The sequence below is a fragment of the Mustela putorius genome, unplaced genomic scaffold (assembly GCF_011764305.1).
Source record: "Mustela putorius furo isolate JIRA1106 unplaced genomic scaffold, ASM1176430v1.1 tig00000139_pilon_pilon_pilon, whole genome shotgun sequence".
In the NCBI taxonomy this organism is placed as follows: Eukaryota; Metazoa; Chordata; class Mammalia; order Carnivora; family Mustelidae; genus Mustela; species Mustela putorius.
In genome coordinates, this window is record NW_025421293.1 from 14281396 (window position 1) to 14296843 (window position 15448).

Consider the following 15448-nt stretch of genomic DNA (forward strand, 5'->3'; position numbering starts at 1 on the left):
CCACTGTGCCCCAGGCAGGGCGGAAGTGTATGTGGCCTCCCAGGACCCCCAACAGCTCAACACTCACCTCCCCTTGGCAGGAGGGAGGGGAGGGCACGTAGTAGGTGCTCAGCGAGGGTCTGAAGAGCCAAGTGCCCACAGGGCCATGAGAAAGGAAGACCGAGGAGGTGGGCAATGTGTCCTTGGCAGAGCCAGGCCCTCCCATGAGGCTCCAGGAGACCATTGGCTATGGACTACTCCTGCCCTGTGGGTTCCCAGGACTCCTGTGCTTCCCACCACCAGAACCCTGAAACATGGCCCCCAAGTGTGGAGCAGAACCCGAGCACCTTGTCAGGATCACAGGGCCTGGACGCCTGGAGACAGAAGCCTTGGGAGGGGCTGAGTTCCTGCCAGGGCCATGGGCACTGCAGCCACACGGAAGCCAGAACACGGGTCGGAAGGGCCAAGTGTGACGCCTGGAATCCGTTGCCTCTTCCTCTCTTGCTTAATTACCGGCATGGCAGTTGCAGAGTTGAAATGCGGCTTAAAAAGCCTTTGTGAGTAATTAGTGTCAAAAACACAAGATCTACAAAGCCATAAACTCGCAGCTTGGTGATATTACCAAGTACTAATTAAAAAAGAAAAAAGAAAATCTCCTTTCATGATCAGATTTTCAGCCTTGCCAAAGATGAAAAATAAGGCAATTTGCAGATGATACCAACGCCAAAAGGGTGAGGGGTCGGCACAGGGACAGTGGCAGGCATGTGAGGGCTGGGGACCTTGAGGGAGCACCTGCAGTCCCCAGCGGAGACGGAGAACCTCCACTCGGCGGCAGACACAGTCCCGAGAGAGGGGGTCTCCTCCCAGTGGAACCCCGCACACAAGCAGCGGCCCCTTGTTCCGTGGGGAGGGAGACTCAAATCACACCGCCATCCGGGTGAGCATCAGCGTGACTGTGGGGGTGGAACTTTCTGGAAGTCCATTAGTCACAGGGATAGTTCTGGCCCAGAGCTAGCGAGACGTGCCTGGTGCACAGCACCTTGACTACACCGGGGGCCTGTGCGCCCTCGGGCCACCAGTTGTGCTCGCCAGCAACCTGTGAAGTGCGGGATTGCAGGAACAGCCCGGCCCAGCCGGTGGAGGCAAGAGGCTACAGCTCAGACCAGCATCAATGTCCACAGTCCAGACTGTCCTGCAGATGCTCAGGCTCCCCCAGTCAGGTGACCACCCCCCCTTGTCTGGCCTTGGTGTCCTCTGGACCGTCCTGTCCACACTGTCGGGCCCAGGACTCCTCTCTTTGTGCCCCAACCAATGTGGGACCTGGAGTCAGTGTCCAGCAGTGCTGGCGGAGGGAGGCCACTTGGGCCCAGCAGGGGAGAATTTCCCAGTCCCATGCAGGTTGCTCTGTTAATGGCACAAGACCAGGCATTGACACCTCTCCACACCCCCAGGGCCCTCAGCTGCTGGCTCACTGTAGATTTACGATGCCCCTGCTGCCGATGGACACACACGCTGTGCCACGCAGCGTGAGGACCCCGTAGCATGTCACAGGCATGCAGAGGAGCCTGGAAGTCCCAGCGGAGGGCCAGACTCAAGGGCTGGGCACACAGTTGTTCTGCTGGGACAGCGGACGGTGCCTCCTGTGACAGGACCATGCACACCAGGCGTGCCGGGAGGGGCAGGCAGGTGTCTGCGTGCCAGGACCACCGTCCCCTTGTCCCCCTCCAGCTTTGTTCTTCAGACTTGTTTGAAGTGTTCTCCATTCTTTGCATTTCCATATTCGTTTTGGGCTCCTCTGATCCACCTGTACAATCCAAGTCTGATAGGGTTTTGGTTAGGGTTTAACTGAGCTCCTAGATCCATTGTAACAACACCGGGCCGAGAACAGTTTCTCTCCGCACTAGCTTATAGCTTTGTTCTCTTTATCCCCGATTACTATTTTGACGCTATTGTAAAAGGTCTGTCACCAGTGTCAAAGCAGTTTGTTTTTGTGTATTGATCTTTTATTTTGCACGCTTGCTAACCTCGTGTATTAGTTCTAGTAGCTGTTAATACATTTGATTAGATTTTCTGCACAGACCATGATGTTGTCTTTGAGCAAAGACAGTTGCACTTCTGCCTGTCCAAACTGGATGCTTTTGTTCCTTTTTCTCACCTTATTTGCTTGGCTAGAAGCTCCAGAGTGATGCTGAGCAGAAGTGGGGAGCTGCGCACCCTTGCCTGACGCCGGAGGGCCAGCGTTCACGCTCAGGCCAGTGAGGGCAGTGTGGGGTGCGGGTTACCCCCAGGCATCGTCTGTCAGGCTGGGAAGTTCTCTCCAGACCCTGGTTTGCTGAGAATTATTGTGGAGAATGCTGGTGGGCGTGGACCCTGCTTTTTCTGCATCTGTTGAGATGATCATCTGGCTTTTCTTCTTCACTTTGTTAATATGGGGAATTACTATGATTGCTTTTCTGATGGAAAACCAGTCTTGCCTTTTGGATAGACCCGACTTGAGTCTACCCCACGTGCCGCACTCTGTGCCGGTTACTGGGCACACGTTGCTCCCTGTTCGTTGAGGATCTCTACGTCTGTATCCCTGAGGATTACTGGTCTATAGTCTGGTTTTTTCCTTGGAAAGTCACTGTCTGATCTTGGTATTACAGTGATGCTGGGCGCACAGGGGCGCTGGAAAGTGTCCATCCTCATCCGTTTTCTTAGAGTTTATGTCCAATTGAAATTTCTTCCTGGCGTGTTCGGTGGGATTCTCCAGGGGTGCCACCCAGCCATGGAGAGTTCTTCGAGGGAAGGTTTTCCGTAGCAGGTGCAGGGCCGTCCGGGTTGTCCATCTCCTTTGTGGTGAGCTTGGCCAGCTTGTGTCTCGCGGAGACTGGGTCCGTGTTAGCTGAGTCGTCGGGCCTCCCAGGACTCGGTTGCCGGCTGTGGTCCCTGTTGCCTTCTCGACACCTGTGGGACCACGTGCGTCCCTCCTCTGTTCCGCGACCCCATCAGGTGTCTTCTCCGTTTTGTCCTAATGAGCGTGGCCAGACTGTGTCTGTCTACATGAGACATTTCGGGCTGTGTGGTTTTTTTTTTTTTTTTCGTGTTGTTTTTCTGCGTTCTATTTCATTGATTTCTGCTTTGATCTTTGTTTCCTGTCTTCTCATGTTGGGTCCAATTTGCCCTTTTCATTTCAGTTTCTTAGGTGGAAGCTAAGTCACTGATTCGAGCACTTTTCTTTTTTTCTCATGTAGACAGTCAGTGCTAAAATTTTCCCCCAAGTGCTGCTTCAGTCATTCCACAAATTCTGATATTTTGTTCTTATCTTCATTCAGTTCAAATGACTTAGTGGTCTCCCTTTTGGTTTCTTCTTTAACCCAGAGGTTTCTTAGAAGTAGGTTACTCAGTTCCCAAATATTGTGAAAATTAATTCAGCAATTACCTTTCTGTTACTAGTTTCTGAATTAATTTCATTGTGGTCGGAGAACATACTTTGCGACATGAATCCTTTTAAAGTCACTGAAATTTGTTTTAAGGTCTAGACTGTTGTCTCTCCAGGTAAATGTACTTGAAAATAATGTGTATTCTGCTGGAGGGCTCTCCCGTAAATGTCAGTTATGTTGAGTTCTTTGATAATATTGTCAAGTCTCTTATCTTCCATCTCTCAAAATCTTGCCGATTTTCTATCTTTTCCGCCAATTAAAGAGCGACAGGCATTGACACCTCTGACTGTAATTCTGGATTTGTCTGTTCCATCTCGTATTTTTGTCCTCTCTCAGTCGATGTATAAATCAGTCCCTTCATCGTTTTGAAACGCCCTTTCTCCCTCATGATCCTCTTCACTGTGAGGCCTACCCTGTCCGATGTCCACATGGCCAGTCTGGATTCTGGCTAACATGCAGGGGGCAGAACTCCTTCATCCTTTTCCTTTTAAGCTCCTCGTGTCCTCACGCTTGAGGTGTGTTTCTTCGGAGCCACGTGTGGCCAAGCCTCGCGTCTGTGTGCACTGTGCGGCCCCTGCCTTCCCGCTGGGCTCGTCAGACCATGCACGCCGGCGCCGGTTCCTGCTCCGACCGGGCTCCGACTGCCAGCTCACCGCTCCTCTGCGTGAGGTGAACCGCTTCGTACAGACTCGCGAGTCTCCTTTTTTGACCTTGTACCTACGATTCTTTGTGATTTTGTGGGTGGCAGCAGGATTTGTTCCGTGCATCTCAGCCTTCACGCAACATGGGGCGTGAGAACCCCATCGTGCCCGCCCAGTCCGCATACACCCCACTGACCCGGCGCTCGCCTTCCTGCTGAGTCCGCTCCGCGCAGACGCTGAGCCTCCCAGCACGGTGTTAGGTCTGTGGTGTGAGTGCTCAGCTGTCCTTTGGAGAGATTTAAGTGTCGTCATGTGTCATTTGTGGAAGGGACAGGGCCCTCTCCTGTCTGTACTGCATGAGCCCATGTTTCAGGCTTCATTGTCCTGAGACAGTTCTCACATTCTGAATGACACGTGGGTGGAATTCTGGGTTCACGGGTTTCAGTTTTGCTGTTCTTTGTGGCATCCCCGGGCCACATCCTTGTGCCTCTGCGGGCCCGGGGCTGGCTCCCTCTGACTGTGTAAGGTGCTGACTGACCTGATTTGAGCAATTGGATATGACACGCCTCCGTGTCATCCCCTCCAACTCCCTTTTGTGCTTGGGGTTCGTCGGGCTTCTCGGATCTGCCAGGTCGTAGTTCCCCTCACGTTTCAGGTGTTTGGGGCCATTCTTTCTCGAGGCTACCTCTTCTGTCATCCTGCGTCAGCCATCTGTCACCAACGAGCATGGTGGTGGGTTCCTCCCAAAGGTCCACACTGCAGCTGCCTCGCATCTCTTGGCGGGGACCAGTCTCCTGAGTGCGCTTGCAGGGGTGTGGGTGATGCCGCCAGCCAGAGGCCCCCTTCGATCCTCGTGACATGGCAGCTTGCCTCATCAGCTTGCCATAACAGGAGCGAGTTAACGTCCACGCTGGGAGCCGAAAGCCACGTGCCCCGTTACGCTGCAGGGCGTCAGCTCAGAGAGGTGAGGTGAGGAGCCACGGCTCTCCTGGAGCCCGGGTCTCCGGCAGCGTCCCTCTGTCCCTGCACCACTCAGTCACTCTTCAGAAAATTCAGTTGCCCCATGAGCCCCACACACAGGCATTCCGCCTGGCCCAGCCTGGCTGGACGGGAGACGAGGGGCTTCCTTCAGGTTCTTGTTTGGTCACGTCCTTGCACTTGAGGGCCGCTGGGGTCCAGCCCATCTGACGGATGAGGTCCGGCCGGCCCAAGCTCTCCCAGGACGCCGGGCCTTCAGACCCCTCCCGTGGCTCCTTGCACTCGGCCCTCGGCCCCCACAGTTCTCCCCACCTTCTTCCCATGACGGTGTCTGTGTCCCAGGACTCCCCGCATATTCCCACCGCGCCCATGGTCCTGTGTGCGCAGGACCGGGAAGGAGGCCTGGGCCAGGAGTGGAGAAGCGGGGCAGAGCCTGGCCCTGGGCTCACGGGCTGAAATGGGCGAGGCTGCTGCAAGGACCCTGGGTCCTCGAGCCCGCCTCCGCCCTGCTGCCCCTCCCCCGCGGGGCTGCAGGAACAGCTGTGCAAACTGGAGCGCCGGAGGAAAGATGCGGCGCCGTATAAATAGGGGAATAATAATAACCGCGGGCTGGAGACGGATCTGCAACTGTGGGGGCGCCTGGCCTTGCCCTCCCCACAGATCACGCTTGGGAGAGGTCGCCCCTCGCCGGGCCGGTAATTCCAGCACCGCCGGTATAATTAGCACATGCAGCATTGAGACGTTTTCTCGGCACAATTAAGCAGGGATAATTGGGTGAGCTATTTCCCCACGTGCTGGACATTCTCTCTGCCAGCGCGTTCTCTGGAACTTCATGCCGGGACAGCCTCCTCAGCATTCTGTCCAGCTTGTCCTGACCCACTTGCCACCGTGTCCCTCTGCCTGCTGGCTCACGCGGCGGCGTCTGCCCGGCCTGCCCATGTTGGCAGATCCCTGAGAAGAACAGCCTTGCCCTGCCCTGAGGGACACCAGGGGGTCAGGACGAGCCGGTGCTGGAGCCGGGGGGGGGGGGTGTTGTGCAGGGTGTTCTGGGAGCACCTGTGGGCAGCAGTGGCCAGAGCGACCTCTGCACCCAGCCTGGCCTCGAGGGTGGGGGCAGTCGCAGTGGACAGGGAGGGAGACTAAGCCCACAGAGTGGCTGGTGGCCTGGGGAGGGCCGGCAGGCTCGGGGTCGGGGGCTGGGACAGGTCTTCTAGGCAGCAGGAGCAGCTGCGTGCAGGCTGGGAAAACCGTCCTAGGGGTCAGCATGGAGGAGTCCCATCTCCCCATGCAGAGCACAGGTGGGCCAGGTGGCAAGGTGACTGCCACCACGACCCGCGGCCGCATGGCCCGGGACACCTCGGGGTAGGAGGCAGCTGGCCTTCGCATGCCTATAGGTGGGGTGCTTCTGGGGCTGGCAGCCAGGTGCCCCTCCAGGGCCAAGCTCACACTTGCCCTACAGACCAGCAGGTGGCCCCAGTCCCAGACACAGGGCGTCCCCACAACAGCTGGGTCTCGCACAGGGCCGGGCCCCAGCCTGCCGATGTGGCCCCCACACGTGCGCATGTGGCAAGGATGGTGTGTTCTCAGAACTCCTCAGCTTCCATGAATATAATTTAGCTAGGCCTTTTTCTGATTACAGTTACAACGTGCAGTCACAGAAAAATCTGGGAAGTGCAGAAAACCGTAAGGGGCCGTGTTTCATCTCTGCTCTCCGAGCTACTCACGGTTACGTTTCATTGTTTACACACCCTTTCTGTGGGTGTGAGTGTGAACAAGGGAGAGCATGAACCACCGCGGTGCAAGCTCACGGGGCTTTCTCCACCCTGGAAGGCCAAGGTGCTTTCCCGCCGGACGAGGTGCGGTCGTCTCCCCAGATCACCTGTAAGCACGTCATGTGCTTGTCAGAGTCTCAGCTTGAGAAACCCAGACTGTCCTCTGAAGTGGGGAGCGCTTGGGTGTTCTTGCGGCCAGATCCATACAGTATGTCTCCTCTAGCAGCTCCAGGAGCCGGTGTGCGCGTGCAGCCCAGGTGCACGGGCCTGGTGCTTGGTGGGGAGGAGGCTCGTCCTCGTGGTGCCGCTGCGGGGCTGCCTCTGTCCCTCGTGGCCTGGGCTCTAGCAGTTCACCTCTGTGTGTGTCCCCACAGGCTGCTCAGTCACGGCCAGTGTACACACATGACCTGGGGTTTGACAGAGTGCCCAGGGTTGCACAGCTTCCTGGTGTAAAGCCAAGGTTGAAGCTAGGTCTGACCCAGTGCGGGGCCTGGGTATTGGGCTGCACCCAGAGGAGGCTGCCCCGGTGGAGGGGTCCGCGGACATAGTTCAGGTAGTGTCTCAGTGTGGAGGCGCTTTTCATTCCCAAAGGCCCGGGGTGCCCATGAGTGGTGGCAGGAAGGGGTGTGGGCAGGAGCACGGAGCACGGTCAGTGCACACTGGCCTGTGGGGACCACCCTGCCCTGTCCCTGTGTAGCCACCCCACCTGGGACCGAGCTGCACAGTGTGGCTCTGCCTGAACTGGCCTGACCTCCTGCCATGCGGTGGTCCCCAGGCTCTCGTCCCTGCCCCTCCCCTCCCTCCTACATGAAGGCCCAGGAGCAGCGCCGATGACCAGGCCGAGAGGGGAACGGCCACACTTCACGGCAGGCAGGGCCGCCTGGGGCTGTGTCCAATTAGACACAGTGTGTAACCTGCTGCCCACAGATCTGTACGCGAGTCTTCATGCCACTGGAGACAGCCACTGATCAGCCTGCCTCCCCCGGCCCCTGCAGCCATGACCATCCCACCCAGAGCCGGTGGGAGCCGGTGAGGGAGCCGAGAGCCGGCCTCTGGGCATCCGAGCGCATGGGCGGGGTGAGGCGGCAGGGCAGCGTGGCGCTGCTGTCCGTGCCTCCCCCGCTGCCTGTCCCGACTGCGGCCGCCTCATGCTCGCATGTCCTGGGGATACAGTGGACCCAGCGTCCAAGAGCCTCAGATGTAAGGCTGGTTGTCCCCGTGGCTGGTGCTGTGCAGGGCGCCCGGCTCCACCCCACCTGGCGGCCCCTCGCTGCGCCTGACATTGCTGAAGGGCCCAGACCCAGGACTGGCAGCTCTGGGCCCCTCATGAACCTGCAGTGCGTCCTCCCAGGTGGGCCTGTCCTCTCCTGCTCCTGGCTCTGTCAGGAGCAGACGGTGACCGTTTGCCTGGGGTCCATCCGGTTTGTCCATCTCTGTTTTTTTTGGTTGTGCTTTGGGGTCTAGTCTGAGAATTCTTTGCCTGGTCTCAGATCTTAAAATGTTTCTTCTCTCTGTTTTAAGTATTGTTGTTGGGTTTGTTGTGTTTTTTTTTATGTTTTATGTTTAAGTCTGTGATAGATTTTGAGCTAACTTTTGCATGAGGTGTGAGGTTTAAGTCAAAATTCTTGCTTGTCTAAGTAGGAACGTCCAGCCGCCCCAGAACCGCGTGTGGAAGAGGCGAGCCTCCTCCCTGCGTGGATGGCTCCTGCCCTCCTGTTGGGGGTGGTGGGTGTTGCTGGTGCGGCTGTCTCCAGGAGCTCTGTGGCGTCCCCAGAACCAGGACCACGCCAGCCCCACGCGCTCGCTGCTGGCGCCACTCCGGCCTGCGGAGGGGTCTCATGGGGAGTGGCTATGGGGTCTGGCAGGGGCTCTCCTGCGGGCCCCTCCTGGCCTGTCATCCCAGCGGCTCACCCCGCCAGCCTGACACAGAAACAAGGTGCCCGAGCTGGGTCTGGTCATCTGTTCCGCACGTTGCTGGATTCGACTGGCTGAAATCCAGTGAGGGTTTTTGCGTTGAGTTCATGGGAACCGCATGTGTGGACTCTTCCTTCTCCGCTGTGCGTGTGGGCGTCGGTGAAAATGCTTCTGCGCAGGACGCCTTCCCTCTGCTCTGTTGGCTGGAAGGGACACATGAGGTGGTGGTAGCTCCCGCTTACATATCTGATAAACTTCCCCGTGAGACCATCTGGGACGGGAGCCTCCTTTCCGAGGAGCTTCTTAGTCACAAACTCCGTCTCTCCGGCGGCGGTCGGGCTGCTCGGGTCTCTGCTTCATCTTGGCTGAGTTTTGCTGCCCCGGGATTTCAAGGGATTCCTCCGTTCCCGGCTGTCAGATTTACGGGCATAAACAGTTTTTCGTAGTGTTTTCTTCTTATTCTTGTAACAGTTCCAGGATCTCATTTCTGATTTTGGCAACTTCTGTCTTTTCTCTTCCTCCATTAATTTTTTTGCTATTCTTCAAGAGACCGGCCTCTAGTTTCAGTAACTCTCTCTCCTGTTTTTAATTTGTTTATTCCCCTTGATCTCGACTCTTCCCTTCTTCCTCTGGTCTCCCGAGGTAGAGCCTCAATGCCCGGCGGACCCCCCCTTCTCTAGCAGGGCTCCCAGCACTCCGTGTCACCCATGGCTCTGCCCTGTGCACCCCACAAGGCATGATGGCACGCCGTATCCCATTGGGCCCACTGGCCACGGAAGTGGGCCATGTGACCTCTCGTGTCTCGTGCACTGAGCTGAGGTTCCTGAGTCACTGTGACATGTGCCGCCTTCTGTTTTCAGACCCCAGGGTGTTCCAGGTCGTCCTGCATTACCGCTCCCGGAGGCGATGGGACCCTGTCATGACAAGGTGCGATGCCACAGTCTCGCAGAAACGATACTCAGGTCCCTGTGTCCTGAGGGAGTAGCATTTCTGCTCCCTGTTTTATAGTTTTGTTGCATTGTGCACGTCTTGTCTGTTCAGATCAGCATTTGGGGACCCACCCCTTGCCGTGGGTTCATCTCTGGATTCGTCCTGATTCTTCACACATGGGACAGTCGTCGGTGCCCTAAGCAAAAGGTGACCTTGCACGTGGCAGGCAGCCCCTCATGCTTAGGCCCTTCCTGCAGGGCTCACCACCCCCTGCAGTTGGGGGGCTTGGGAGGGGACCATTGATGGGAGCTCTTGTCTCTGCTTTTCAGGCAGACAATCCTATTCTCAGGGCATCTCATGAGAGGAGTGTCGCAAAGCGTCTGCCAGCTGGGATGCCACAGACTTGAGGGTGGCCAGACTGCATTTAAAAAATCCGTTTCGAGCCAGGCATCGCATGAGCACCACACACTTCCCTTATACTGACCCGCAGCGGCAGAACCCTCCGGCCCATGACGCCGCCAGCTCCCCTGCACTGACCCTTCCCCACAGACACATGCCATGGTGGACAGACCTGCTCAATGAGGTCTGGGCCGATCCTTCCGAGGGAGGCCCTGCCCTGCCATCCGGAGGGAGGAGGAGGCCCCGAGGCGAGGCCTGGCTGAGGTCTGGGCTGCTGGAACGCCTTTCGGCCAGCCGTGGGCAGCGCAGGCCTCGTTGTGGCACAGGGCCCCTCACGCCACAGGGCAGCTGCCAGCCACACCACAGCCTGTCACTCCCGGACGCCGGGGGCAGAGGAGGCAGAGACACAGCCGTCAGCCCATAAATATTTCCAGCCGCAGCCAACACGTCTTACTGGGCAATTTGCTTTTTAAAAAATCACTCTCTAATTTTAAGTGAACAGCCCCTAATTAGAGTGATTTACAAGGTACCTGGGGACTGGGTGGTATTTGCACACAGCGGAGCCTGGCAGAGATGGATTCGCGCCGCGAACTCAGGGGCGCATTCTGGCAGCCGTATGGCGCCACACCGAGCGAGGACTCGGCCCTTCCGACCGTGGAGTGGGCAGGTGCGGCCAGTGGCAGCTGGTGGGTCGCAAACGCTTGGCTTTGCCTTGACTTGGGTTGAGATGAGAACATGGCTTTGGTCACACCTCCTTCTAGCCCACCCAAGGCCCGGGGTCTCCAGGGCCCCGGGTACAGCCAGTGTCGCCATGTACCTGGCATTCTAGAGTGACCGTCGGCGCTTCCTGAATACCAGACCTGTGGACTTGATGCGTCCGGGACGGGCCTTGTGCTGGCTCGTTCCACTGTGCTGCTCCTCAAGATGGGGCTTCGGGGTTGGAAGCCACGAGGGACGTTTGATGCGTGCAAACAAAGCCTGGTCCATGTCCACAGCCCCGGGGGACCTGGGGAGGCACGCAGAGAATGACATTCTTCGATCTGAGCTGGTGGAAGACCACCTCCATCCTGGGGGCAGGGGTCCCGGGCAGGCCCGCCGTGCAGAGTGAAGGTCCCCGGTTTAGGGGCTGGTTGTCCCTCAGCTGCCGAGCCAGGAGAGCGCCGTGGCCTCCCTCACCTCCCCCCTGCCCTGCGTTGGCTTCTCCCCCCGACAGCTGCAGAGAATCAGCCCCTGTGACATTTAGGGGAAGAAATCCAGATTTGAGCAGAAGGCAGAAATGAAAGGATTTTCTTGGTAAAAGGTCAGAGTGGTTTCTCTTACTTTTGTTTAAAAATGGTTTGTGTTGAACTCTGACAAGGCTAAATGTAGGAGTGGACAAGGGAACAGGGTTGGCTGCTCAGGGAGGGGGGAGCAGTCTCAGGAGGGAGCAGAGGCCTGTCTGCACTGCAAACCAGTGCAGGGAGCACTGGGGGACACTCCGGGCTCGTGGGAGCACTGGCAGAGGGCAAGCTGAGCCCTCTTCGGCTCTGGGCTCTCGGAGGGAGCGCACCTCCCTCTCACAGGCCGGTCCAGGCCTAGGCCCCGAGGCATCCACAGCAGGGAGCAGGCGTGGCAGGGGTGGTTCCCAGGGGAGAAGGCTTTCCTCATGAGAGCTGTCCAGGAAGGAGGGATCCTCCATCATCCAGAGTGGGGACTCTCCAGACAGGGGGCAGCGTGGTCCTCAGGGCAGGCAGTGGTCCCCAGCCCACCCCTGAGCTGCCCAGGTTCCATGTGCAGAGTGGGAAGGAAGTTGTTCTTTTGGGGGTGCTGCCCCCCAGTGACCCTACTCAGCTCCTGACACCCCATATGCCACCCCGCCATTGCCACTCACCTTGCTGAACGGGGTTCAAGGGACACAGGGTTCTGTCTGGCAAACAGTCGCACCTTCCTTGGCAGTGCTCCCAGCCCACCCGGCAGGCAGGAGCCCCCAGACACCCCCCAGCCTGCTGCCACCAGGGGGCATTCCTGAGGGCTAGCGCCGGCCCCAGGCGCTCCTACTCCCCAGGCTCAGCTCCCTGCCAGGTGGGGCCCACAGCAGAGCCAGCAGGGTGCTGTCCGTGGTCAGGCAGCCTTCCCTGCTTCTGGGAGTCTCCCGGGCACTGGGAATCCCCTGCCTAAGTGCTCAGGCACCCTGAGGTCTCTGTCCACACTCCGGCCCAGAATCCCTGGCTGTCCTCTACCCCGTGTCCGGGAGCACCTGGCCCGGAGAGCTGGCCCTGTGGCCCAGGCCCAGCTCTGCCCAGACCTGCCCCGTGACCTGGGGGAGGGGGGGCAGCTCTCAGGGCCTTGGTCTCTCCCCAGTTGCACATGAGGGCCAGCTGGTTTTGGGGAGCCCTGCCCTGGGCCCCACACAGTGCTTGGAGCTGAGGCATTTGGAGGCTGGTCTCAGTCACCATGGGACAGACTTGTCTTCTTCCACACCCTCTGCAGCCCTGAAGCTGGAAACACACACACACACACACACACACACACACACACCCCTACACACACCTGTGTTCTCTGGAAGCTGGAACACACACACACACACACACACACACACACACACCCCTACACACACCTGTGTTCTCTGGAAGCTGGAACCACACACACACACACACACACACACACACACACACCTACACACACCTGTGTTCTCTGGGACTGCCTGGCCCCCCAGCCCCCTGACAGCCACTTCCTAAAGGCCAGCAGGACTCTAGACTGCTGCTCCCTCACTACACAGATGGGGAAACTGAGCCAGAGGGGTATTGTCAGCAAGGCCACCTGAGCGGGGTTACGATCCCAGCAGTGCTGCCTGTGGGAACCCCCTCTTCTGTGGCCAGTATGGTATGATGGGGAAGAGATGAAATGTGAACTCGAGAGGCAGCCCTGCGCCCCACCCAGTGGCCAGTGCCTGCGTGGGCATGAGGTTCCGGCTTGGCCTGCATCCCCTGGGCTGCAGGAGGGGGTGTCGGCACCCCCAGAGAGCTTCGCAGCCTTCCAGCATAGCTGGGGAACGTGCAGGCAGCTGTCCTGCGCCGGGGTCTGAGGACGGGGAGGGCTGGATGGGACAACCGGGAGGAGCAGTCTTGTAGGTCCCACAAACGTGGGTGAGACCACCACCCACTGCGAAGGGGGAGACGCCCAGCCTTGCTGGGCATGGGGGCAGCGCTGCACCTGTCTGACCCCCACCTACAGTAACCCTCCAGGGGCATCATAGGACAGGGTCTCCACTGCTCCCTGTCCTGTCATGGGGGGGCCCGAGGGGAGGGGAAGGGGCAGCCCCAAGCCACCACCATGCTGACCGCTGTCCTCCCTGTGTCCCTCCTCCCCTCGCAGGCCACGGGACCGTCGGGCGCCAAGATGCAGCTGCTGGAGACGGCGTTCTCGAGCTCTGTGCAGGAGCTCATCGAGCTGCACCTGCTGCGGCAAGACAGCATCCCGGCCTTCCTCAGTGCCCTCACCCTCGACCTCTTCAGCCGCCAGACCGTGGCCTAGCCTGCGCCCAACGCCCGGCGGCAGCTGACCAGTCAGCTCCACGGGGGAGGCAGGCAGCCACTCCCCCGACGCCCCCAGTCCAGCTCCGGGGCCACACACTGGCCCTCCTCCCAGGAGCCCTGTGGGTGTCCCCTGGAGCCAGCGGGTGGCCGAGCTGCCAGAGGGACAGAGGAATCCACCCTCCCCCACCCCCAGTACGTGCGCTGTGGCAGGTCCAGGTGAGGCCTGGGGGCCGTGTGGTCTCCCCTCCCCAGTGTGGGCTGCTGGCCGACATCCCTGCTCCTCATGAAATAAATTTTGCTCCTTGGCCACCCTGCCTGTCTCGCTGTGTGTGTCTGAGCAGACAGGCTCGCTCTGCCAACCCTCCATTTGGCCCCAAGGCAGACACTGGACACCAGGGGGCAGTGGGTCACAGCCCAGGTGCCACCATCGCCTGCACAGGAAGTGGAGCAGGTGCTCAGATGGGGCCGAGTGCCCACAGCACCTCCCGGACTACAGACTCCAGCCACCTGCCTATCATGTGGACTGGTGTGCGGCCTCAGATCCTGGCCAGGAAGGAGGCTTCAAGCACCCGCCCGTGGAAGCCCGGTTGGGACTCACCAGGCCTGTCATGGGGGTGGGGTCTTCTGAAACCCCAGGCCCCCATAAAAGAGTCCAGCCCTTCCACAGTCCCATCCTCGGTCTAGTGCCCTTGGGACGAGCAGTGTGCACACCCGGGCACCCAGGGCTCAGTTTGCTGCAGGCCAGTCTGGGGCCCAGCGACAGGGCCTGCCTGCTTGGGAAGGGGACCACACTGCAGGTTTGGGAGGGACTACGGCCTCTGTGCTCATAGCTCTGGGCGTGAGAGGGGGCCTGCCAACCGGGGGCCTGGAGGCCTGGGGGGCCTGGGGTGGGGTCCGCCCCCTCCCCCGGCCCAGGAGGTGGGGGGACAGAAGACGGATTGCCTGGTGTGGGAGGCCGGAGCCCCACCTCATTGACATGCACAGCTCGGCACGCCAGGCCTGTCAGCAGTCATGGGGAAAATGAGTCCTGACGTCAGCCGCCCCGGTTCTGCATCAGTGGCGCCAGCCCGTGGCCGGGCAGCCTCACCACAGGCACACAATCATGCTGTGCACTGAGCCCGCTATCTGAGCCCAGCAGAAGCCAGGGGAGTAGCCTCAGCACCCCAATGCTGCCAAGTGGTGGGTTCTGAGGCCCCTGGCAGCAGGGGATGGGGCCAGACTAGGTCCACCTACTCCCTGGAGCCCAGGGGGCACGTGCCCTGTGTGTCCCCTCTAGGTGCACATCCTGACCCCCAGCCCTGGCCTCCTGCCCCCCCATCCCCAAGTCCCCATACGCAGCAAAGCTGAAGGAGACCAGGGCCATTCAGCTCTGGAGCTTGGACTGTGGACATGGGCCTCAGAGACAAGGCCTGCCCCGGAGCCACCACCAAGGTCAGCTGCAAGTCCACCAGGCTCTCCTGCTGGGCCCCCAAGCCCCCTGGCTCCTTTGATCACAGTACAGCTGGGGAGTGGGGGACCTTGGCTCTTTCCACTCTGCAGATGAGAGAACAAGCCTGGTGTGGTCAGGGGGCTTCCAGGCCATGAGCCTGTTGGAATGGGGATTCTGGCCCAGTGTGGCGGACTTCATGCCCTGCATAGCCCGAGGTGACCTCTGTGGCCCTGGCACCACGTGCTGCGAGCCCCCAGCATGCTCACATCCGCCACACAGACGACACTCAGAACCCCGCTCCCCAAGCAGGAGCCAGCAGCACCTCCGGACCAGCTCCTCGTGGGGCATGGGGAGAAGACTCCTGGGGGTCCCGGCTTCAGAGTGGACCCATCTCCTCAGATCTTTGTGAGCAGCCACTGTGTGCAGGGCTCTGTTCTAGGCACGGGGGACATGCCAGCCTGAGCCAAGC

At 59.4% G+C, this 15448-nt stretch overlaps 1 protein-coding gene across 9 annotated transcripts in view; it reads left to right on the forward strand.

Annotated features, from left to right (window-relative positions):
• The window catches only part of MAD1L1 (mitotic arrest deficient 1 like 1), a 313129-nt gene extending 299270 nt beyond the window's left edge, over positions 1-13859 (forward strand). For 8 of the 9 annotated variants that reach the window (XM_004776342.3, XM_004776343.3, XM_013047749.2 and 5 more), the window contains one exon: positions 13390-13859. In XM_004776342.3, coding sequence (XP_004776399.1) covers positions 13390-13548 — 159 coding nt within the window. In that variant the 3' untranslated portion in view covers positions 13549-13859. Of the gene's footprint in view, positions 1-9566; positions 9645-13389 lie in introns of those variants that run through there. The other variant, XM_013047748.2, reaches the window with a different exon arrangement.
• Positions 13860-15448: the final 1589 nt, after the last annotated feature.